The following is a 22,201-nucleotide window of genomic DNA, read 5'->3' as shown; positions in this document are numbered from 1 at the left end:
AACCATTTCAACAGATATTTTTTCAAGATGGAGAGCTTAACCTTGAACTCAAAATAAGACCCATTTCCTGATTCACATTGATCCCACATATCTTAAAAGTTGCTGAGATTGAGAAACGCTGCTTTGGAATAAAAAAGTATTTGTAAAGATATCATTAATATACTTGTTACACCACGAGGACTCCTTTCCACCAAGGGATGCTTTGGTTACAGATTGTAGCCCTTCCATAGCAGTCTTAATCAAATAAAGTAACTTTTTCCAACCTACGAATGCTCCACAATTACAAATGTTGCAATTCTTCTTAAGCACACCAAGTTGGTGAAGGCTTTTATTCATTTATTTCAAATGGCGTAACAAAATATAGCATTAATACATAAAATTCACACACAAAAACAGCGTATAGAATGTGTAAAAATATATAAAACACCAGAACAGTGAATTAGTTTTAAAATGCACAATACAAAGAATGAATGAAAATTATGTATAAGCAGTTACTAGAATGGCTATAGCCGGATATCTAGATCATTTAGCCATTGGACAGCACTGCCCTCAAGATGATGTAGTTCTTGCATGGATCCCTGGAACCTCCTGAGGGGACATTTTGTCACAAAATGACTGCGGGACCTTCCCACAGTCTCAATATTACCAACCAGCCCCCAGTTGTATTTCCAATATTTGTTCTGACCCAAACCTTGTTCTAAGTAAACAAACAGATAAAAGCAAAACCTTTTAATGCTTCTCTGCAAATTATGTTAATTCACGGTTAAAAGGCTATTAAAACTAATTGTCTCAGATAAGAACGAGCCTTGCCAAGGTTGTGCAAGGCTGCCAAAAGCACTAGATTAAATTGCCAAGAAATATTCCAAACAAAAAGTCTACAAACACAAACCAAGATAGTCTGAACTTCCACAATCCACAAGGCTTGAAGTGCAAGAACTTTGCTTCCTGCAAAGAATCCCGGTCTCTCAGGCTGGCTTTTATCTCTTAAAGGAGGGGCCATCACCTTGCGGCCTTACTCCCGAGTCGCCCGTGCTGCTGCAGCTGCTCTTTCCTACGAGCAGCCCTGTGCGCATGCGCGCTGGGCACAGGCTCCTCAGGGACCTCTTCATCACTGCTGCCAGCCTCCACAATCCCCAAAGGCAGCACTCCACTCCCTGATGATCCTGGCCCCATCCCTGCATCACACACAGGCCCCTCATCTGAGTCCTTGCTCTCTGAGACCTTAGCCGTCGGCACCTGCTGCCGGCGAACCACAACAATATTGGTTGCTTCAGATCTGGTTGAGCGCTGTCCAGTTTCTCCTTCTCCTTGGATCAGCGGAGGTGGCTGAATGGGAGGAAAATGCAAGTCACGGGCATGTTTTTCCTGCCAGAAAGAATGCCACACTACAATTATTCTTCCATTTGTTAGACTTTATGCTTCCACCACAGCTGTCATTGAATGGCAGTTTTAGGGAGCGTTGACAGCAGACCTTCGTTCGTTCAATTAGACCCATGCTTTGTTGATGTGCAACTCCTGGCACTGTTCCACTTTCAAAATAACAAGTGATCTGCGCTGGAGCAAAGTAAACCAGCGAGCCTGGGTTGCATTCTCAGGTGTCAGATTGTCAAGCTGCTGCTTCAAATGGCTGACGAGAGCGCTTCAGTGGGCCCGAAAGATCTCGGACCCCCGTCGGAAGACAGCCCCAGTGTTCAAGATTTAGAGCAGCTCCTGAATACTGGGAGCCCTTCCTGCCACCACGCTGACGAAGTCTGGCCTAATCTTTTCTTAGGAGATCAGTAAGTATTTGCAGGAGGGCATTTCAGCCTATCCAAACAGCCTTTTTTCCTATATAAATATGGCAACCAAATAAATTGCGTCCAAAGATTACTTAACGTGGACATGTGATTAACAGCTGTAATAGTTATGCAGAGTTATATCTCTGTCTGTAAAAGCCATGAGAGCAGTGGTAACTGGAGCCTAAAGTTTTATGAAATCCTGTTTGGGGCAGATTAGCAAATGCCAAAAGACACTAACTTCTTCCAGTGTACACGATCAATCTCCTCTGAGTCAAGCGAAGCCTCAATTGCACCATCGCCCTGCCACCTTGTCAACACCTTTCTTATGGTATGAAATTGGCTTTTACTCAGAGGTGGTATTCAGCAGGTCCTGACTGGTTCTGAAGAACCGGTAGCAGAAATTTTGAGTAGTTCAGAGAAGCGGCCAATGCCACTTCTGACTGGCCCTGCCCCATCTATTATCCGCCTCCCAAGTCCCAGCTGATTGGCTGGGTCTTTTTTTGTTGCCCTGTCCAGGAGAACAGAGCTGGAAAGCAGGTTAGTGGGGTGGGGCGGGAACAGGGATTTTACAGTATCCTTACCCTGCCATGCCCACCAAGCCATGCCACGCCCACCAAGCCACACTCACAGAACCAGTAGTAAAAATTTTTGAATCCCACCACTGCCTTTACTCCCTATGAGATATTTCCCCTTCTGAAAAGTGAATTGATTTAAATTTTAGGGATGGGGGGGGGAGAAAGAGCTAAATACAGGTGATCCCCGATTTAACAACCACAATTGAGCCCCAGAATTTCTGTTGTTAAGTGAGACATTTGTTAGGTGAGTTAGCTGTCTCATTTTATGGCCTTCCTTGCCTCCGTTGTTAAGTGAATCGCTGCAGCCGACAAGTTAGGAAGCTGGTTGTTAAGCGAATCTGGCTTCCCCATTGACCTTACTTATCAGAAAGTCACAAAAGGGGAATCCCGCAACCTTGGGACACAGCAACGGTCGTAAGTATGAACCAATTGCCAAGCTTCTGAATTTTGATGCTGCAATGGTCGTAACAACAGAAAAGGGTCATAAGTCACTTTTTTCAGTGCCGCGGTAACTTTGAATGGTCACTAAATGAACTGTTGTACGTCAAAGACCACCTGTACCTTTTCCTGACACTAGATATCTCGGTGTCTTTTCTCCAGCGTCACAGCACATAGCAGATTTGACTTATGGAAAATGGGGATTAGCCACGTTTTGAATGCAGCCCATGGCACTCTATTTTGCCAAGAGTCGCATGATTTTTATGGTACAACGATTGAATACCATGGCGTGCCAGCTCACGATCTTCCCAATTTTGATCTAAGCCTCTATTTTTACTCTTCTGCGGAGTTTATACACAAGGCTTTGACTACACCCGGAGGTATGAAAAACATGGCGGCTGTTATCAAGCTTGTGACTGAGCATTTACTTGGACATTTGTTCAAGATTATTAAACAAACAAAATATCTGAAGTTAAGGAAGAAAGATCATCCCACTGAGTTTTCATGAATCTTCCCCGCAACCTGTTTTTGTCAAGTGCCGGGGAAATCAGGACATTCAGGCAGCTCGAATGAGTGTGAAGATTTATTGCAAGCTTAAGCTCTCTACAAGAATCTGGCCAACTAACAGCCAAAGGAAATGAGCGGGAGATAAGAAAGGCATTCAAAGTGGGGTGGACTTAGATCTCTTATAGGCTCGCAGGGACTCGTGACTTATGACACGTTTGACGACTCCCTCAGGCTCAGCCTGGTCATCTCCTTGATAAATGCTTTCAAGCCAAGTGGCCATGTTGCCTGGCTTCATGGCTTTCTGATGGCCTGGTCATCCTGGACTCCCAAAATCATAGTGGGCCTGTGAGAAGAGCTAGATCTTCCCTCACTGAGAGGCATCCCACCACTTCTGCAGAACTCTCCATCCAGGCAAATTGTAGCTATCTTAGATAGGCCCGGGCAACACAACCCTGAAAGGCTGGTGGGAAGCAATTGCATCTAGTCCAGTGAGTGGGTGGTTCTGTGAATTAGCAGGTCCTCTGTGGCAGCCATTTTGTGATGGTATCCACGACGTGCCCTCAAGATGACCAAACCTTTTTTTGGCCAGAAGCCTTTGCTTTCCTTTGTGCTTTTTTTTAAAATGCCATATATAAAGTTTATTTTATTTTTATTTATTAATTAATCAAATGTATATGGCTGCCCATCTCATGAAAAGTGACCCTGGGCGGCATACAACATTCCTGTAAAAAGGGTCAATGTATAAAACAATCCCATTGTATAATGATTATTAAACAGAATTAGAAATAAGGAGAAATTTTCTGACAGTGAGAACAATCAACCAATGGAAGTTGTAGGAGCTTCATCACTAGGGGCTTTCAAGAAGAGACTGGACTGCCATCTGTCAGGAATGGTGTAGGGTCTCCTGCTTGGGTGGGGGGGTTGGACTAGATGACCTACAAGGTCCCTTCCAACTCTGTTAATCTGTTAAATTATAAACGCAGAGATGGGAGAAAAATAAGGGAGGGATGTTAATAATAAGGGAGCCACTTCATGAGTTCAGCTGTCTCCTGGTGGGGTCCCCCAGGCTTAATAACCAGGTCTTGAAGGACCTTCAGAAGCTCAGGAGTGATGAGGCCAACATTATCTCCGGGGAGGGAGGAGATTTCACAATATAGATGCCATGGAAGAAAAGGGCCCCCTTAGGGACCACCATATGTAGCTCTATAGGCGATGGAACTCTATAGGCGATGGAACCTGGGCAGATAAAATTGGGAAAGGGGAGGAATCCCTCAAATAACTGATTCTGTGCATTGAAGAGCTTTAAAAGTTAATACCAGCACTTTGAATTGGACTTAGAAACTTTATGGCTGCTCTACCAGAAACACACATAACTGCTTGCACCCCTGCATTTTGCGTCAGCTGAAATTTCTGGAACCCAACACCGACCTCTTGCTTTTATTCCCAGGCAAAATCTTCGTCCACTGTGCTTTTGGGATAAGCAGGTCTTCCTCTTTGGTGCTGGCATACCTTATGATCTACCATCATTTCTCGTTGGTTAAAGCGATACAGACAGTAAAAGAACACCGGTGGATCTTCCCGAATCGAGGTTTCCTGAAACAATTACAAAAGTTGGACCTTCAACTAAGAAATAAAACGAACAAATAAAAAAAAACAAAAAACAGAATACACACATTTTTAAAAGAAGAAGCGTACCATGCAGGCGTTCAGTCAATCGGTACAATAAATGTACCAAAATTATTCTTTTAGCTCAGTTGCAGATATTGCTTTTTTTTGTCTGATAAAGTTTGCAATGTTTGCAGAATGTTTTATTTTTGTATGTTACTTCACTGGGAATTGATGTGGACTGATGGAATACTTAATAAAAAGCGGGGGAGGAAGAGAGCCTTGTGCAGGAAAAAGAAAAGAAGAAATAAAGGAAGTGTGCAGAGAGATCAGTGAGACATTTTGAGATGCGCACCTGCTTCCCGCTGTCAGACGTCAAAAAGTAGCTGGCACTCAACACAGCAAGGTCCTGCCGTGATAGGATATAAACAAACTGTGCAAAAATCACTTGCTAGACAGCTTACTTGCTTCTGCAAATGGACACCATCAGATCCAACATACCTTCCGTGAAAGAACTGGAATGTCGTATAGACAAGTGTAAGTTGGAATCAAATGCGCTAGATGAAGTGTGGCCCCAAATTTATATAGGTAACATGTAAGTATTATCTTGAAGGAAAGTATTGATTAATTGGGCTAAAGCAGTATTTATAGAGGAAACTCTTTTGCAATGCAAAAACATTAAGTGCCCGATGGGAAAAAAAAAAACCTGCTGTTGAAGGATAAATACACACTTTTGTTTAGCTCTCTTTCAGAAGGTTGGAATTAATTTTTAATAAAAATAAAATAAAAAAAATTCTTTCTATTTAGATTACCAAGCAAGAAATCAGCAGAGACAATAATGTTCCATCAGCTGCAACTGTCTCTAAAATATGTCATGGCGCTCAATTGAATTTGTACCTTCTATTGCATGTTCTGTATGTTATACTTGTCTGGGGTGTGTTCTCAAATTGAATTTCTGCTTTGGCCTTAGATTTCTTTTTATCTGACGTTGTCTTTTTGCAACTCTTCCTTCTTTTCCTCGAGGTCATTCCTACTGCCCATTTCGGGACTCAATAGCTGAGTCCATCTGGAAGTATGGAAGATTGCAACCCGAAGTGTTTGAAGATTAAATTGTAAAAAATATTAACAATGCAAAATAAAAATGTGTGTCTTGGTTGCTTGTGAAACTCAAAATTTTTTTCACAAAGGGTTCATGAATGCAGGAAACAGAAGCTTTAGTCTTAATTACCAAAACGACTGTAAGAAAATATAAATTGTGCCATCACTAATGTTGTGGATACATGACAAAAATAGGGATTTAATGACGGGTGACAATTGCATTTCTCTCCAGGGAACATGGATGAGTTTTGGGTGGAAAAAAATATTTTGAATGAATGCAACCCAGGGAAAACATTATTCTGCATATGGACATGAAAGAATGGATGGGAATGAGACGAGAGAGAAAAAGTTGGGATACATTAATAGATGTCTCTGCCTTGAATGTAGCCCAAGTTGAATTGTACAGCAGCACTGTCAAACATCAGCAAAGGAAATGTTTTATGATATTTTATATGAGGAAATAAGGAAAAATGGATCTGTATAAAAAGCAAGATGCTGATGTGCGAAGCGACTATTGGATATGCCAAGGAAAATATAAAAATTATAAATATGAAAGCAACTTGGATAATGGGAGGTGACTTGGCATTCGCACCCAAATCCTCTCCTACATTGTCCTGCCAATTTACACACCTGTGTCTGTGCAGGGTCACAGCGCACAACAAGGAGGAGCTGAGAAGATATGGCATCACCCACATACTGAACGCAGCACACGGTGCTTGGGGGAGCAATGGAAATCAGACTTTCTATGGATCAGAAATCTCTTACTATGGCATAGCAGCAGAAGATGACGTAGATTTTGACTTAACTGTCTATTTTCATCCGGCCTCAGAATACATCCACCAAGCACTAAGAGCCCCGAAAGGTGAGTCTCAGTCTTTACAGCAGGGGGTTTTCAAACTTGGCAAGTTTAAGACTTGTGGACTTCAACTCCTAGAATTCCTGAGCTAACATGACTGGAGGAGGAATTCTGGGAGTTGCAGTCCACAAGCCTTAAAGCTATCAATTTATATATCATAAATCATCTTTCTCTGTCTGTCTGTCTGTCTGTCTATCTATCTATCATCCATCCATCCATCCATCCATCCATCCATCCATCCATCCATCCATCTATCTATCTATCTATCTATCATCTATATGAAGGGTCTTCCAACTTGGCAAGTTTAAGACTTGTGGACTTCAACTCCCAGAATCCCTGAACTAACATGACTGGAGGAGGAATTCTGGGAGTTGAAGTCCTCAAGTCTCAAAGCTGTAAAGTTTGAAGACCCTTGCTTTACAGCAATGTGAAATTCCAGAATTCCCCAGCCAACATAGTACAAGATTGAGAAACAGTGCTTTACAGAAACAGCCAAGACTGAAGTCATCCTTTCATGTAGAAATCTTAAGCTACGTCTAGAATTTGAAGCAATAATACTTACCCCATGTTGTCTCTCTAACTCCAGAAACCTGTTGTCCACATAAAGCTCCATCTCAGGACTAAAATTCTTGATTAGCAGACTGAGATTCTGTATCAAAAAAATGGTTGCAGAGATGGTGTTATTAGCCATGTTGGATGGAAATGTTGGTATCTAATGAAATCTAACACAACAGAATAACAAAATAATGGATGGGATCTTGGAGGTCTTCCAGTCCAACCCCTTGCTCAAGCAGAAGACCCTACACCATTTCAGACAAGTAGCTGTCCAGTCTCTTCTTAAAAACCTCCAGTGATGAAGCACCCACAACTTCTGGAGGCAAGCTGTTCCACTGGTTAATTGTCCTCATTGTCAGGAAACTTCCCCTGATTTCTAAGTTGCTTCTCTTCTTGATTAGTTTCCATCTGTTGCTTCTTGTCTTGCCTTCTGGTGCTTTAGAGAATAGGTTGACTCCCTCTTCTCTGGGGCAGCCCCTCAGATATTGGAAGACTGCTATCATGTCCTCCCACTCCTTCTTTTTATTAAACTAGGCAAACCCGGTTCCTGTAAATGTTCTTTATACCCAGTTTCCCCAAAAATACGACCTACCAAAAGTAAGTCCTAGCTTGAATTTTACATGTGCACCCAATATAAGCCCTACCCCCAAAGTAACCTGAATTAAAATCCCACCCATGGGTAAAGATTAAGCTGTGGGGGGGGGGGGATTGGGGGTGGAGCTGTCATACTACTTACCTTTGGACGGTTGTAGCCAGGTCTTTGCACACCCCGACACCTGCCTTGCCGGCCCATTTCTTCCGCAGCCAGCAAGACTGGCAAGGCTTTTCTGAAGGCCTCTGTAGCTGATAACAAAGCTCTGGATCGATCCAGAGCTCTATTATCAGCTGCAGAGGCCTTCAGGAAAGCCTTGCCAGCCATAGAAGAAGTAGTTCCTGAAGGCTTCTGACAGCGAAAAGGAGGCCGGGGACGATGCGCGCAAGTGAGGTTAGTCAGTGGATGACATCCTCCCAAAATAAGACCTGGTGCCTTTTTGGTGACAAAAAAAAAATTTATAAGACAAGGTCTTATTCTTGGGGAATAAGTCTCCTAATCATTTTTGTTGCTCTCCTTTGCACTCTTTTTAGAGCCTCAACATATTTCTTAATATCATGGAATATATTGTATATATTTTACAACAAGGAAAGGCTATCTTAAAGCAAAACCAACATCACTGTTTTTAATATTGGGTTTTTTTTTCCTTCCTTCCTTCTTCCCCTTTGCAGGAAAAATCTTGGTTCATTGCATTCTAGGCAAAAGCAGATCCCCAGCCCTTGTTCTAGCTTACTTGATGATTTACCAGAACTTGTCTCTGGCCGACGCTCTTGAAATGCTTCTGCAGCATCGAGCAATTTCCCCAAACCGAGGATTTCTAAAACAGCTTCGAGATCTAGATCTGGAACTGCATTGCAAGATATCCCTGTGTCGACTTTTATGAATGTGAAGAAAAGCAAGAAATAAGGACTTTTGATAAGAGTTTTTTTTTTGAAAGATCCTTACAAGCTTATTATCGTTTCATTTTTTCTTTTTTTCCACGAGCAGAATTTACAAAGCTTGTATTTCACCACATTGAAGAGCCCAATAAGACTCTGGACATCCAGCAAATGCTTTCTATCCGCAGAGCTGCTCCTCAGGTACCTGTGAAAAGCATCCAGTCAGGACAGGAGGAAGACATGTTACAGATTAACAGAGTTAGAAGGGACCTTGTAGGTCATCTACTCCTACCTCCAGCCCAAGCGGGAGACCCTACACCATTCCTGACAAATGACAGTCCAATCTCTTCTTCTCAACTGTTTTCCTACACAAGTGAGATTCAAATAATCAAGAGTTCCTGTCGCAAAGAAAAGGGAGTCAACTTATTCTTCAAAGCACCTGAGGGCAGGACAAGAAGCAATAGATGGAAATTCATCAGAGAGAGATCCAACCTGGAACTAACAAGAAACTTCCTGAAAGTCAGAACAATTTAAAATCAATGGAACAGCTTGCCTGCAGGATGTGGGTGCTTCATCAATGAAGATCTTCAAGGGTGAACAGTCATTTGTCTGGAACAAGATCTCCAAGTTCTCTTCCCAACCCTCAGTTTCTATGATTCTGTGCTACTTATTAATAAAAGAGTAAATATCTCCTGAAATGGTAGGTTTCTGGATCCCTTTGTAATCTAGAATACATGACATTGGGAATGAAGTATTCCTGGATTTTCATTTTAGGGAAACTGCATATAAAGATAGTAAGATTAAGAAGAAAACGAAACATTTGATCCCACTTATGGAGTCTTCAGGGGTTGCGGTGGCTCAGTGGCTAAGACACTGAGCTTGTCAATCAGAAAGGTTGGCAGTTCGGTGGTTCGAATCCCTAGCGCCGTGTAACAGAGTGAGCTCCCATTACTGGTCCCAGCTTCTGCCAACCTAGCAGTTCAAAAGCATGTAAAAATGCAGGTACAAAAATAGGGAGCCCTTTGGTGGGAAGGGAACAGCGTTTCGTGTGCCTTCGGTGTTTAGTCACGCCAGCCACATGACCACGGAGACGTCTTCAGACAGAGCTGGCTCTGTGGCTTTGTAATGGAGATGATCACCACCCTCTAGAGCCGGAAACGACTATCACAGATGTGCGAGGGGAACCTTTGCCTTCATCTTTTGGGTGTCTTCAGATGTGTAGCACTTCATTTATGCTCTTCAACAGCTTTTTAAGGTGTCCCAGAGAGAGAGGAAGAAAAAGGGAATGAAAACAATTGGTTTGTCTTATCGCCACTTAAGTCTTCTTTCTTTGGAGCGTACACAACAATACAGTCTTGTCTAGGAAGGTTTGTTTTCCACTTTTCCTCCCTGGGGAGCTCCTTGTTGTCATTCAGAAGATGTATGCACACACAGGTTTGGAAAGCTAATAGGTTAAAAGCCAGCCATTCCCACTTGACAAGAATAAGCAAACATGTTGTGCTGATAGCAACATCCTGAGGGCCACCACTCCATATCTTGAGCGCAGCGGACTGATCCAGTGAGCTGCAGCTCATGCCTTTCAATTACATTTGCCAGATGGAGAAGGTGTGACCAGATTCTTGATTTTTAGCCAAAATTAAAAAGCGATGGTGCCTGCTTCAACCTGTCAAACTTCAGGCATCTCCTTTTGGAGGGAAGGGATTCAGGTGTGCAGGGATGATCTCAGTTACGCTTCTCTTCTCTTTACTTTACTCCCTCCCCTGAAGGCACAACGGGCTTTGCCATCACCACGATCTGCAATCATCTGGATTCATATCCCAAAGGTGCTTTATTTCCAAAAGGCAACTGGACTTTTTCCTGGGTTTTTTCACCCCTTGTGTTATGCCCTTGGTAGAGTTGGACTCTGAGGGAGAGGAGGAACAGTCGACAGGGAATGGAGGTGGGGCTCCCGAGGTTGTGGAGGAGGCTGAGGAAGGGCAGAGGCCAGCTGGGCAGTCAGAGGAAGAACCAGGCCCATCCCCTCTGCATCCTAGGACATGAAGGGAGGAACAGAGAAAGGAACAATGTGGCTTACGGGAGAGGAAGCGGCCATGATCCTCCTCAATGGCTGCAGCTGGCGAGACTAGTATATAAGAGAGACGATTACAACGCAACATTGTCAGAAGCAAAGCATGTGTTATTTTGGGCTGAAGTTATCTTGGTTGGCATCCTTCCAACAGACTGTGCCTTGTTATCTCCTTGAATTTGGTAATTACTTATCCTGATCCGTTGTGGATATTTTGTCAAAAACCAGTTTCTTTGGTTTTTTATTTCACCTCTATCTGCTCATTAAATTCAGACTATATTGCTTTCTTTTGAAGACTATTTTTGAATACGTTTTATCTCCAGCTGAGAATTATTGAAGCCAATAAGTGGAGCCAAGTTGGAGGCATTAAAGGTCATTTATTTACGTTTTGGATTTTGTTACGTTTGTGTTACACTCCGGGTCATCACACCTTGAAAACATTTCACTTCTCATCCAAGAAGCTTCTTCAATTCTGTTGAAAGAAGTTATGAACAGGAGAAGGTTCTTGGATGAGAAGCAAAACCTCTTCAAGGAAAACAACAACAACAACAAAGTCCAGTTGTCTTTTGAAAAAAACACCTTGGGATAACCATGGCCTCGATGACTGAGAATCTCCAGAGACCTGTGATTCATAATATTTTCACTTGATAATCCAACCATTGGATCATTTGCAGCAGAGGTGGTATTCGGCAAGTTCTGACCAGTTCTGGAGAACCTGTAGCAGAAATTTTGAGTAGTTCGGAGAACCAGCAAATCCTACCTCTGACCGGCCCCGCCAACCCCATCTATTCCTTGCCTCCCATTGAGTCCCAGCTGATCGGCTGGGTCTTCTTTGGTTGCCCTGCACAGAAGAACAGAGCTGGAAAGCAGGTTAGTTTGTGGGGAGGCAATGGAGATTTTACAGTATCATTCCCCTGCCGTGCCCACCAAGCCACACCATGCCCACCAAGCCACGCCCAAAGAACCAGAAGAAAAAAATTTGGGATCCCACCATTGATTTGCAGGATACTTACCAGCAATTGGTGATCTCACAGCCCAAAATGGGCAGAGACCCACCACTCCAAGCACCTGTGCATACACACACACACACACACAGAGAGAGAGAGAGAGAGAGAGAGAGAGAGAGAGATACACACACACACACACACAAAGTCTTATTGTAAATGAAGGGGACATTGTTCCAAAAGGATAACAGCACCAGGAAGGAAGAGCTGGCTGTTTTTTGTCCAGGGGCAATCCTTCTTGCAAATTCAGGGAGGGGAATCCATGTATCTATCCAAGCCTCTCACCATCCGACTGTTTCAAGCCCGAAATTGACATAAGTGTAGCCATTTTAGTTAGTCTTAGTATATATTCTTTTTCTTACTTTCTCTGTGCCAGTCATGGGGGAAGGGTTTCGGGCTTGACACATTCCTAAGGGGGCAGAAGTGGAGATAAAGAGAGTTGTTTAGGCTAGGTGATTCTTCTTCCCATGGGAAACGAGCTGTTGGTGCTTGGGCCCCTTGATGTGGAGATTTATGACATCAAGCAACATTGAATTACTTCTATTGGAGAATGTGACTTTTGGGGGTTGTTTCTAACTTGTAATATTGTGGGGGTAATTCCGGGTTGTGTTAGATCCGGAATTACCACGGACTTTGCCAATTTGATGCTTTCCTAAATAAAGGAAACCTTTTTGAAAGTTGGACTTTGTACTTTTCTTTTTAAATGGATTTCATCACTTGGAAACCTGACAGGCTGCTTGTTGAGTGACCGTGCAAAGTTATGACGGTGCTAAAAAAAAGGAGATTTACAACCAGTTCTGAAAGCTGCGGCCATTGCAGTTCCCACCCTCATTCCCATTTGAAAATTCAGTGGGGAAACCAGTGGAAAATCACGAGTCATGTTTAGGTGATGTCATGCTTAATGACCACGGGGGATTCGCTTAACAACTGTAGCCCAAACTAATGTTTTCGGTCAGTGTGGTCTTGTGATGCCCTTTGTTGCAAGGCTCAGGGACAAGAGTTGTCGTTCCCAATTGCTGAGTGAGGACTACCTGTACCGACTTCACTTCTGTTCTAGAAGTCACCAGAGGGAGGAAAAGCTCACCTCTATGATCATCTCTCTGGAGATGAAGGGTTCCCCACTGACAAAGGGCTCAGCCTTTGAGGGAGAACACAGTAAGGCCAGGCAGGCCACCCTGCCACAAACCTAAAAATCTCTATGCATCTTTTTCAGTATATGTCAGTCAGTGTGTGTCCTTCATCACTTCCATCACAAGTTAGTTGGGTGTACTGATGAAGGTGCTGGATTAGATTAGAAGCCAGGAGACTGTGAGTTCTAGTCTTCCCTGAGGCACAGAAACCCCCTGGGTGACCTTGGGCTGCTCCGATTCACCAAAGTGAAATTGCATTTGTGGAGACATTAGGTGATGAGAGCATTAAGTATGCTGCCCATAGAGGAGGAGGAAGAAAGGAAGGAGGAGGAGGGGAGGAGGAGAAGAGGAGCAGGAGGAGGGGAGGGGAGGAGGGGGAGGAAGAAACAGAGGAGAAGGAGGAGAAGGAGAAGGTGAGGAAGAAGGACAAAAAGAGGAAGGAAGATATTAAATTGGGGACATAATATTCAGCAGAGGAGATGGAGAAGGAAGAAGGAAGAAGGAAGAAGGAAGAAGAAGGAGCAGGAAGAGGAGGAGGAGGAGGAGGAGGAGGAGGAGGAGGAGGAGGAGGAGGAGGAGGAGGAGGAGGAGGAAGAAGAAGAAGAAGAAGAAGAAGAAGAAGAAGAAGAAGAAGAAGAAGAAGAAGAAGAAGAAGAAGAAGAGGAGGAGGAGGAGGAGGAGGAGGAGGAGGAGGAGGAGGAGGAGGAGGAGGAGGAGGAGGAGGAGGAGGAGGGAGGGGGACAAGATGGATTGTGCAAAATAAAGGACAATAATAACATAATTCAAAAGACCCAGTAAGAATATTGCTTTGCCATTAAAAAAAAAATCCCCATACACTGTTTCTGAAGAATCTGGTTTAAAGTGGGATCCAACATAATCCGTTGCCATGACCCAGCCACCCAGTTCCTTTTTTCCCTACTAAGCACCAACTGAAATACTGAATGTCCTTTGCTGGCAACACCTCCTCCACAGCAGATCATTTTGGCCGGAATGCGCAAATTCCACATGTCAGCCTGCATTTAATTTGTAGGAGCAGAAATGGAAAACAGACAACCCTAAGGCCAACTTAAGTAGGCCAAGGGCAAAGAATGGGAGACAAAGGTCTCTGATAACCCAAGATATCCTAGGGCACAATTGCAGACAGAATCTGCTGGGAATTCACTTCCCACTAAAGAAGTAACTTCTAAGTAGACGTGTTAAGTTCCAGCTGGATCCATGGATGTGACAGTGGCTGAAATGAGATCCTTTCCAAGTGCCAGGCTCTCCAATGTCTTTACAGAACACCAAATAACAGAGTTGGAAGGGGACCTTGGAAGTCTTCTAGTCCAGCCCCCTGCTCAAGCAGGAGACCCTATACCATTCCAGACAAACAACTGTCCAGTCTCTTCTTAAAAGCCTTCAGTGATGGAGCATCCCACAACTTCTGGAGCCAAGTCATTCCACTGATTAATTGTCCTCACTGTCTGGAATTTTCTCTTGAATTTTAGGTTGGATCTCTCTTGGATAAACTCCCAGCTGTTACTTCTTCTCTTGCTCTCCTCCCATGTAGAACAAGTCGACCCCCTCTTCTCTGTGACAGAGATCTTTCTAATGTCCTCAAATGTTAGAAAATTCATGTCAGCCCTGGTCCTTTTCTTCATTAGGCTAGACATACCCAGTTCCCACAACCCTTCACCGTACTCTTTGCTGGTCTAAGACCGTAATAAAGTTCTGTTATTCTATTCTATTCTATTCTATTCTATTCTATTCTATTCTATTCTATTCTATTCTATTCTATTCTATTCTATTCTTCATTCCTATATTTATTTATTTTTTTTATTTATTTTTTTATTTGTCAATTGCTTACAAGATAATAGGTATAAGTAAAAACATAGTTATGAATACATGGATACATATAAGAAAAATAAAAAATAAAAGAAACAAAAGGACAGGGACCATTAGGCACGTTGGTACGCTTATGCACGACCTCTACAAACCTCTTAGGAAAGGGGTGAGGTCAATAGTAGAAAGTCTAAGGTTAAAGTTTTTGGGGTTTGGGGAAGAAACCACAGAGTCAGGGAGAGTATTCCAGACATTGACCACTCTGTTGCTGAAGTCATATTTCCATACTCCAAGGTCCTTGACAGAGTTTGGATCATCAACAAGGTCTTGACTATTCAGCCTGTATTTTATTTTCTGATTTTTTTTGCCAATATGTAAGACAGAGCATTTATTTGTTGAGATTTGAAGTTGCCATTTGTTTGACCATTCTGATACATTGTGGGGGTCTTTTTGAAGGGTAGCAGTATTGTCTGTGGTGTTGAATAGCTTTACATCATCAGCGAAGAGAACGCAGTTGCTCTTGATATGATCACAGAGGTTATTTATGTAGAGTATGAAAAGAGTTGGTCCTAGAACACTGCCTTGGGGGACACCACTGTTGACAGGTACATAATTTGATAGGACGCTCCCAATTTTAACCATTTGTTGTCTGTTTGACAGGAATGCTTCTATCCAGTTATGCAGGTGTCCAGAGATACCGTAAGATTTTAGGTTTTAGGAGTAGTTTGTCGTGTACCACTTAATCAAAGGCTTTACAGAAGTCTATGTAGATTGCGTCTATTGCTTTGCCCTGATCGAGTTGTGTAGTCCATATGTTTTTGCAGTGTAAGAGTTGCAGATTACATGATAGTTTTTTCCTAAAACCAAATTGTTTATTAGAGAGTAGGTTGTTTGTTTCTATGGAGAATGATGGATTGGTTAATAATTGATTCCAGGTGACGCATCATAAGGAGATTGGTCTGTAATTTTCAACTAGGCTGGGGTCTCCTTGAAGATGGGGATGACCTTGGCTTGTGACCATAGTTTTGGCAAGGAGCTGGTCCTGAAAGATTTTTCAAAGATTATGCTTAGAGGTTCAGCTATGGCAGTGGGTAGCTTTTAAAAGAAATATTCTACTCTTTATTCCTATATCCTATCCTATCCTATCCTATTCTATTCTTCATTCCAATATCTAATCAAATTCTATTCTATCCTATCCTACTCTACTCTACTCTACTCTACTCTACTCTAGAGAAGAGTAGAGTAGGATAGGATAGGATAGGATACAATAGATTCTGTATTCTTCATTCCAATATCTATTCTATTCTATTCTATTCTATTCTATTCTATTCTATTCTATTCTATTCTATTCTATTCTATTCTATTCTATTCTATTCTATTCCATTCCATTCCATTCCATTCCATTCCATTCCATTCCATTCCATTCCATTCTATTCTATTCTATTCTATTCTATTCTATTCTTCATCATACTCTAACTTTGGGTCCCCTAATCATCTTCTCTGCACTCTTTCCAGAGTCTTGACATATTTTTTTGGTAACGTGGGGACCAAAACTGGATGCAGTATTCCAAGTGTGGAATTACCAGTGTAGTATAAAGCTACACTGTACTAACACTTCATATGTGGGATGACCCTGGGTGTGGCATGAAAGCAACACAGCCAGAGAACATGTCTAACTCCCTTTTATTGCTCCAACTTTGCCCCCAAATGTCCCCACATTTACTACAAGCCCTGGAGTAAAGCTCCCACACGCACCTTCAGCAGCCTCTGGCTGCAAGTAGTGCAGTAAGCAAGGTTAGCCAAACAGTAAGCAGGACCAGCAGTCTAATAAGCCAGGTTAGCCAAACAGTAATTTCTAGGTATCTTCAAGTGCACACACAAGGCTCCACAGATTCAACACTTGTTCCTGACAAATGCCCCTCCCACCAGCACCCCCTTACACCTCAGTCCCCAGGTGTGCCTTGTGAAAGGGGGCGGGGCACTCTCCTCCCTCGGAGTTGGCTTAGCCTGCGTTGTTCTCGCCTTCTTTCTTCTCTCCATGCTTTCGGATCAGGAGGGGGTGGTCCTTGCTCTTCGTCTGAGCTCTGTCTCTCCTGCTCCTCCCTCTCTGCAGGCCTTTCTAATCCTGAAAAGCCCTGCCTGGACTGGCTCTGCCCTTCCACAGTTTCCTCTAAGGCCAATGGAGCTGCCCTCTCCAATCTCTGTTGGCTCTTGTTCCAGCTCATCTTCCCCTGCAGATTCAGACTCCAACAGGGGCATGGACAATATGTTTGTTCACTGTGCTGGTGCTGACATTTATTCATACACTCTGTAGCTGGGGACACAAATGCCTTATGTTGTGATGGTAGCTCTTGGAAGCAGAGCTGAGAAGGGATGAGGTCTTCCTAAATTTGCCTTTGGTCTTGGGTCAAGGTCATAAGCTGAGGCTTGTGGTCACTCCCCAGATGAAAGCATGGATGTCCTAAAATAATACAGTGGCCCCAGCCGGTATACCACATTGTCCTTAAGAGAGGCGGGATAAGAACAGGGATGGAATTCTGCCAGTTTGGACCGGTTTGGACCTTTATTTTCTCAGCTGATCAGCACGGAAGAGCGGTTTGCCGCTCCTCAGCTGTGTTACTTCCCCAAAGTAGCACAGCAGGTAAGGATTTTTGCATCGCTGTTCACATGCAGTGCATGTCAGGCAAAGCGCGCGATCACCAAAGCGGTTGTTATATCGCAGCATCCCACCCCTAGATAAGAACCTGTCAGAGTTAACAGGTAAATTATAAAATATAATGTACACTGATTTAAAAACTTGGCAGGAATGGGAATGGGAAACTCAAATCCCTCTCTTCTTCCAAAAGATTAACCATGGTCTGCTTCTGCTCAATCTCTCCTTTACCCCCACGCCATTCCAGAGTTGGGCAATGGTGGTAGAAGTTTAAAGCGAAGAAGACCCTCCCTCTGAACTTTAACAAAAGAGAAAAGCTCCCCTGCTATTTGAACACTTATTTTAATAGGTAGATTGCAGCTGTCAATCAGAAAGCACCTTAGCTGGTCTGTTATAAGAACTATAAATCAATGCATTGATTGATTCACTGATTTTCCTGCTTAAATGGGGGGCAATTTTCTCCTTGATTAAAACTAATTGCATCTTCTTTTTATTTCTAAACCACTCATACCAGGCATACCAGGCCCTATAATAAATTGAATCTTCTCTGTCTTTTATTTTCATCGTTAGCCTGTCCATCTCTATACAATCTATTATTTTTTTAATAACCATGCCCTCTGGTGGAACCCTTTTTTCCTTGTGCATAGGAAATCCTTGCAGCTGTTAATATATGTAACATAATATGTCTATCTGTTTTATTGCATTTTTGTGTTATTATACCTAATAAAATGGAAGTTAGGAGAAGAATGAGGGAATATGTAAATATGTAAATATACCATGGAGAAGATTGAGATGTAACGATAAAAGATATTGATTTATAGTCAGAGTAAGATGTAATGGTAAAGGAATAAGTAAATACATATACTGAAAAATGTGAGGAAATGCAAAAGATGTCTTGATGTTGATAACAATGTATAAAATTTTGTTTTGTGTTTTTTAAAATTTGGAAAATTAATAAAAAAATTATTTTTTAAAAAAACTGATTGCATCAAAATAACTGTGCGTAAAATAAAACAGTAAGCAAGCCTTCAAACCATTTTGAAGGTTACCTTTACTACGTTTCCCTCTTGCCTGTATAGGTTTGGACTACATGATTTCTGGGGGGTTTGCTGCCATATTCTCTGCCTGCCACACCCATGCGGCACCCAGTTCTCCAGCGACCTCAGAAGCAAACATATTTTCCATGCAGTTCATAGTCTGACTCATTTGAAACTCAGAAAAATTGGGTGGGGATGACTTGGTCGGCAGCATTTGACACAGAGCGCAACAATGGGAAACAAAAGTCCTGGGAAACAGTGGGTGAAAAGCCACAGAGATGGGAGTAACTTAGATAATATTTGCCATGGTGCCCTTGTGTTCAAGCACACACAGGGTGTTAGGGCTCGAACAAGCAACAAGAAATACAAAGCCTCCAAGGAGAAATAAACTGTGCCAATTCCAAGCTTCAACCAAAACAATACTAGAGCACACAATAGGTACAAACTCAAGGTAAACCACGCCAAACTTGATTGCAGGAAACACGACGTCAGCAAGAGTGGTCAATGCCTGGAATACTCTACCTGATTCTGTGGTTTCTTCCCCAAACCCCAAAAACTTTAACCTTAGACTGTCTACTGTCTACCTCACCCCTTTCCTAAGAGGTTTGTAAGGGGCGTGCATAAGCGCATCAATGTGCCTTCCAGAGGTGGGTATTCAGTAGATTCTGACCAGTTCTGGAGAACCGGTAGCGGAAATTTTGAGTAGTTTGGAGAACCAGCCAATACCACCTCTGACTGGCCCCGCCAACCCCATCTCTTCTCTGCCTCCCTTTGAGTCCCAGCTGATCGGCTGGGTCTTCTTTGGTTGCCCTGCACAGAAGAATGGAGCTGGAAATCAGGTTATTGGGGTGGGGAGGGAATGGGGATTTTTCAGTAACCTTCCCCCCAGGAGTGGGGTGGGAATGGAGATTTTACAGTATCATTCCCATGCCATGTCCACCAAGCCTCACCCACCAAGCCATGCCCACCAAGCCATGCCCACCAAGCCACGCCCACTAAGCCATGCCCACCAAGCCACACTTACAAGAACCAGTAGTAAAAAATGTTGAATCCCACCACTAGTGCCTACCGTCCTTGTCCTAATGTTCCCTTTTATTCATATCCATTTCATATATTAATAATCATGTTTATACATATTTGTTATCTAATACAGTGCCCCCCAACCTTCTTTGTACCACGGCCCGGTACCGGCATCACAAAATGATCCACGGCCCGGTACCGGCATCAGCACGCACGACCAAGGCAAGGCGAGCCGAGTGACCAGCCAGCCAGCCGTCCCCCACTTCTCCCCGCCACCTTCAACTCCTCCTTTGCACCTTCTCACAGTCGATGGGCTTTTTGGGCTCTTTCTTAATCTCCTCCTGAGTAACACGAGACTCCACCGCCATTGGGACAGCTCTTCGTTCGAAGCCGCCCCCCCCCTTCGACGAAACTAAGGCGCGAGGATTCCTTCAGCACCCAAACGCCGCTTTCCATCCAACCGACGACCGACAAGCTCACCCGGAAGCACTTTCTCAAGCGCCGTCGAAACAAGATGGTGGCACCCAAGCAAAGTAGGCGGCCCGGTACAAAATGATCCACGGATCGATACTGGTCCGGGGCCCGGTGGTTGGGGACCCCTGATCTAATGTATGCTCGACAAACAAATAAAAAAATAAAAAAGAGTGCCACAGATGGTGTTTAGAGGTGGTATTTGGATTGACACACCAGGGATGCAACAAATAAACCTACCCATCGTTCCATTCAGTCTATATGCTCACATAGCTTGGTAATCAATGATCGGGTACTTATCATAGAACTATTATCCAGAGGCTGCAAAAATCCAGATCATCACGAGATGCAAATCTTTTGCCACAATCTAGCAATCATCTGGGTTTTCCCAATTAAGATCTGGTCATATCTCAATAAGGTTTCAGTTAAAGTTGTGAGTCCCAATGGGAGCCAGAGAGCAAACACATTAAAAGCTTTCCTGTCACTAGTTAAACATCTTATCTGGCCGTTCTCCTGTTCCATAACATGAATGTTTACAGGTCACCCTATCATTTTACATATGGCAACCAGAGGCATTGCAGCCAGAGACTTAACTAAAGCCAGACATTTTGATTACAGAACAGAACCTAGAACATCATCAGAGTTGAAAGGGACCTTGGAGGTCTTCTAGTCCAACCCCTGACTCAGGCAGGAGGCCCTACACAATTACAGACAAATGGCTGTCTAATCTCTTCTTAAAAGCCTCCAGTGATGAAGCACCTACAAGCCATTCCACTGGTTAATTGTTCTCACTGTTAGGAAATTTCTCCTTAGTTCTAGGTTGTTTGTCTCCTTGGTTAGTTTCCTTCCACTGCTTCTTGTCTTTTATTCTGGTGCTTTGGAAAATAACTCAACTATTTTCCACATAATTTGGAAAATAACTTGGAGCAGAGGGAAGCATTATTTCCTCATATTCTGTGTGTTGTTCCAGAGCAACACCTAGTGTTCAAAGCGGGCAGCCTACAATGCTTGTGTCAAGGTTCGAAGTGCACTTTTGCAGTTGCAACCACTATCGCTTCTCAGCTTGCCAATGAACCAGTGGGGAGGGAAGGGGGTGATGGAATGGAGGCTCCAGTCATCGACAGCAGTGGGAACCAAGGACACTCTGGCAAGTGTTTGCCAAGGCCAAAGCCTTTTTCTCATAACAGTACAATGAGACTCAACTGGACAATGTGACCCGTTCTAATAGGGGGAGGGAGAATCCATACATTTAATTATGTGGGTTTGTGCGGGAAATAGTTAGATTTGGTTTTGCCCATGTCTGTGCCGAAATGACGTACTCAATCAAGTTTTGCATTCAGAGATTGGATGGTCTCGCCCATGCTTGCTTTTGGTTGGGTTCATCATTTGGAACGTCGACACTGCAAACCTCTCCTGTAGACAAAGAAAACTTGATCTTTTATCACATTGCAACCCAATGAAGAAATCGATGGAGAGCAAATCCAGCCTTCTTATGCTCTAGAACAGTTCACGTTATAGCTGCTTGAGAAAAACCAGCAAAGGTTGCCCCCCTGCCACAGACTTCTGCCTGAAAGTGGAGAAACCTGATTCTCTGACAGAGTCAGCTACAACAAGGTGTAACCCAAAGGAAGCTGTGATATCCGATGCAGTTTTCTCTGAGAGTGGCTGTGTTCATTGGCATGGTGTGGGGGGCAGAGGTGGTATTCAGCCAGTTCGGACCGGTTCTGGTGTACTGGTAGCGGAAATTTTGACCAGTTCGGAAAACCGGCAAATATCACCTCTGACTGGCCCCACCCATCTGCCCCCTGCTGTTTCCCATCCTGGCTAGATTAGCAGCCCTTGGTCCAGATTGCTGAGCGGTGAGATGGTGCAGCATGATGGGAATTTCTTAAGCCTCTTATCGTATCTGCTGGGGATAGACACTTGCAAATTGCTTCACCTATTGGTGCTCTAACTGAGCTGAGACAGCCAATGGAGTCGAGTTTCTTTTTGCAATCTGGAGAGTACACTTCCCAACACTTTACCAGCAGCTTTTCTCCGTAAAGAAGAAATGATTGAGGGTCTCTTTTTTTTTGCAGAAAATCACCAGGAGTGTTGCAGTTGTTATCACATTTAATC

At 43.4% G+C, this 22,201-nt stretch overlaps 2 protein-coding genes and 1 long non-coding RNA gene across 3 annotated transcripts; 2 read left to right on the top strand and 1 right to left on the bottom strand.

The window, feature by feature from the left end:
- Positions 1-1,455: 1,455 nt before the first annotated feature.
- On the top strand, positions 1,456-5,204 carry DUSP13B (dual specificity phosphatase 13B). Its single transcript, XM_026674280.2, has 3 exons — positions 1,456-1,778; positions 2,954-3,171; positions 4,746-5,204. Exons 1-3 carry the CDS (start codon positions 1,624-1,626, stop codon positions 4,943-4,945), a joined length of 573 nt encoding a protein of 190 aa, XP_026530065.2. The 5' UTR covers positions 1,456-1,623; the 3' UTR covers positions 4,946-5,204.
- LOC148130798 (uncharacterized) lies at positions 4,757-21,862 on the bottom strand. Its single transcript, XR_015749322.1, has 3 exons — positions 21,399-21,862; positions 7,420-7,498; positions 4,757-4,891 (listed from the first exon to the last, which is right to left on the bottom strand). It is a non-coding gene; the product is annotated as an uncharacterized LOC148130798 (long non-coding RNA).
- On the top strand, positions 5,012-9,580 carry LOC113416353 (dual specificity protein phosphatase 13A-like). The gene is made up of 3 exons (XM_026674173.2): positions 5,012-5,498; positions 6,646-6,863; positions 8,676-9,580. The coding sequence occupies exons 1-3, from the start codon at positions 5,380-5,382 to the stop codon at positions 8,885-8,887; spliced, it is 549 nt and encodes a 182-aa protein (XP_026529958.1). The 5' UTR covers positions 5,012-5,379; the 3' UTR covers positions 8,888-9,580.
- Positions 21,863-22,201: the final 339 nt, after the last annotated feature.

Source organism: Notechis scutatus, chromosome 4, assembly GCF_049901735.1.
Source record: "Notechis scutatus isolate UNSWTSFEM ecotype Mainland chromosome 4, rNotScu1.2, whole genome shotgun sequence".
Lineage (NCBI taxonomy): Eukaryota > Metazoa > Chordata > Lepidosauria > Squamata > Elapidae > Notechis > Notechis scutatus.
The sequence above is the reverse complement of the archived record's forward strand: the minus strand, read 5'-3'. Positions and strand labels throughout refer to the sequence as shown.

Excerpts from the sequence above, each read along its gene's own strand:
- DUSP13B (XM_026674280.2), top strand. The coding sequence starts at position 1,624 with ATGGCTGACGAGAGCGCTTCAGTGGGCCCGAAAGATCTCGGACCCCCG. Across the intron at positions 1,779-2,953 it reads AATCTTTTCTTAGGAGATCA|CGTCACAGCACATAGCAGAT; the intron begins GTAAGTATTTGC and ends TCTTTTCTCCAG. Across the intron at positions 3,172-4,745 it reads GGCTTTGACTACACCCGGAG|GCAAAATCTTCGTCCACTGT; the intron begins GTATGAAAAACA and ends TTTTATTCCCAG.
- LOC113416353 (XM_026674173.2), top strand. The coding sequence starts at position 5,380 with ATGGACACCATCAGATCCAACATACCTTCCGTGAAAGAACTGGAATGT. Across the intron at positions 5,499-6,645 it reads CAAATTTATATAGGTAACAT|GGTCACAGCGCACAACAAGG; the intron begins GTAAGTATTATC and ends GTGTCTGTGCAG. Across the intron at positions 6,864-8,675 it reads AGCACTAAGAGCCCCGAAAG|GAAAAATCTTGGTTCATTGC; the intron begins GTGAGTCTCAGT and ends TCCCCTTTGCAG.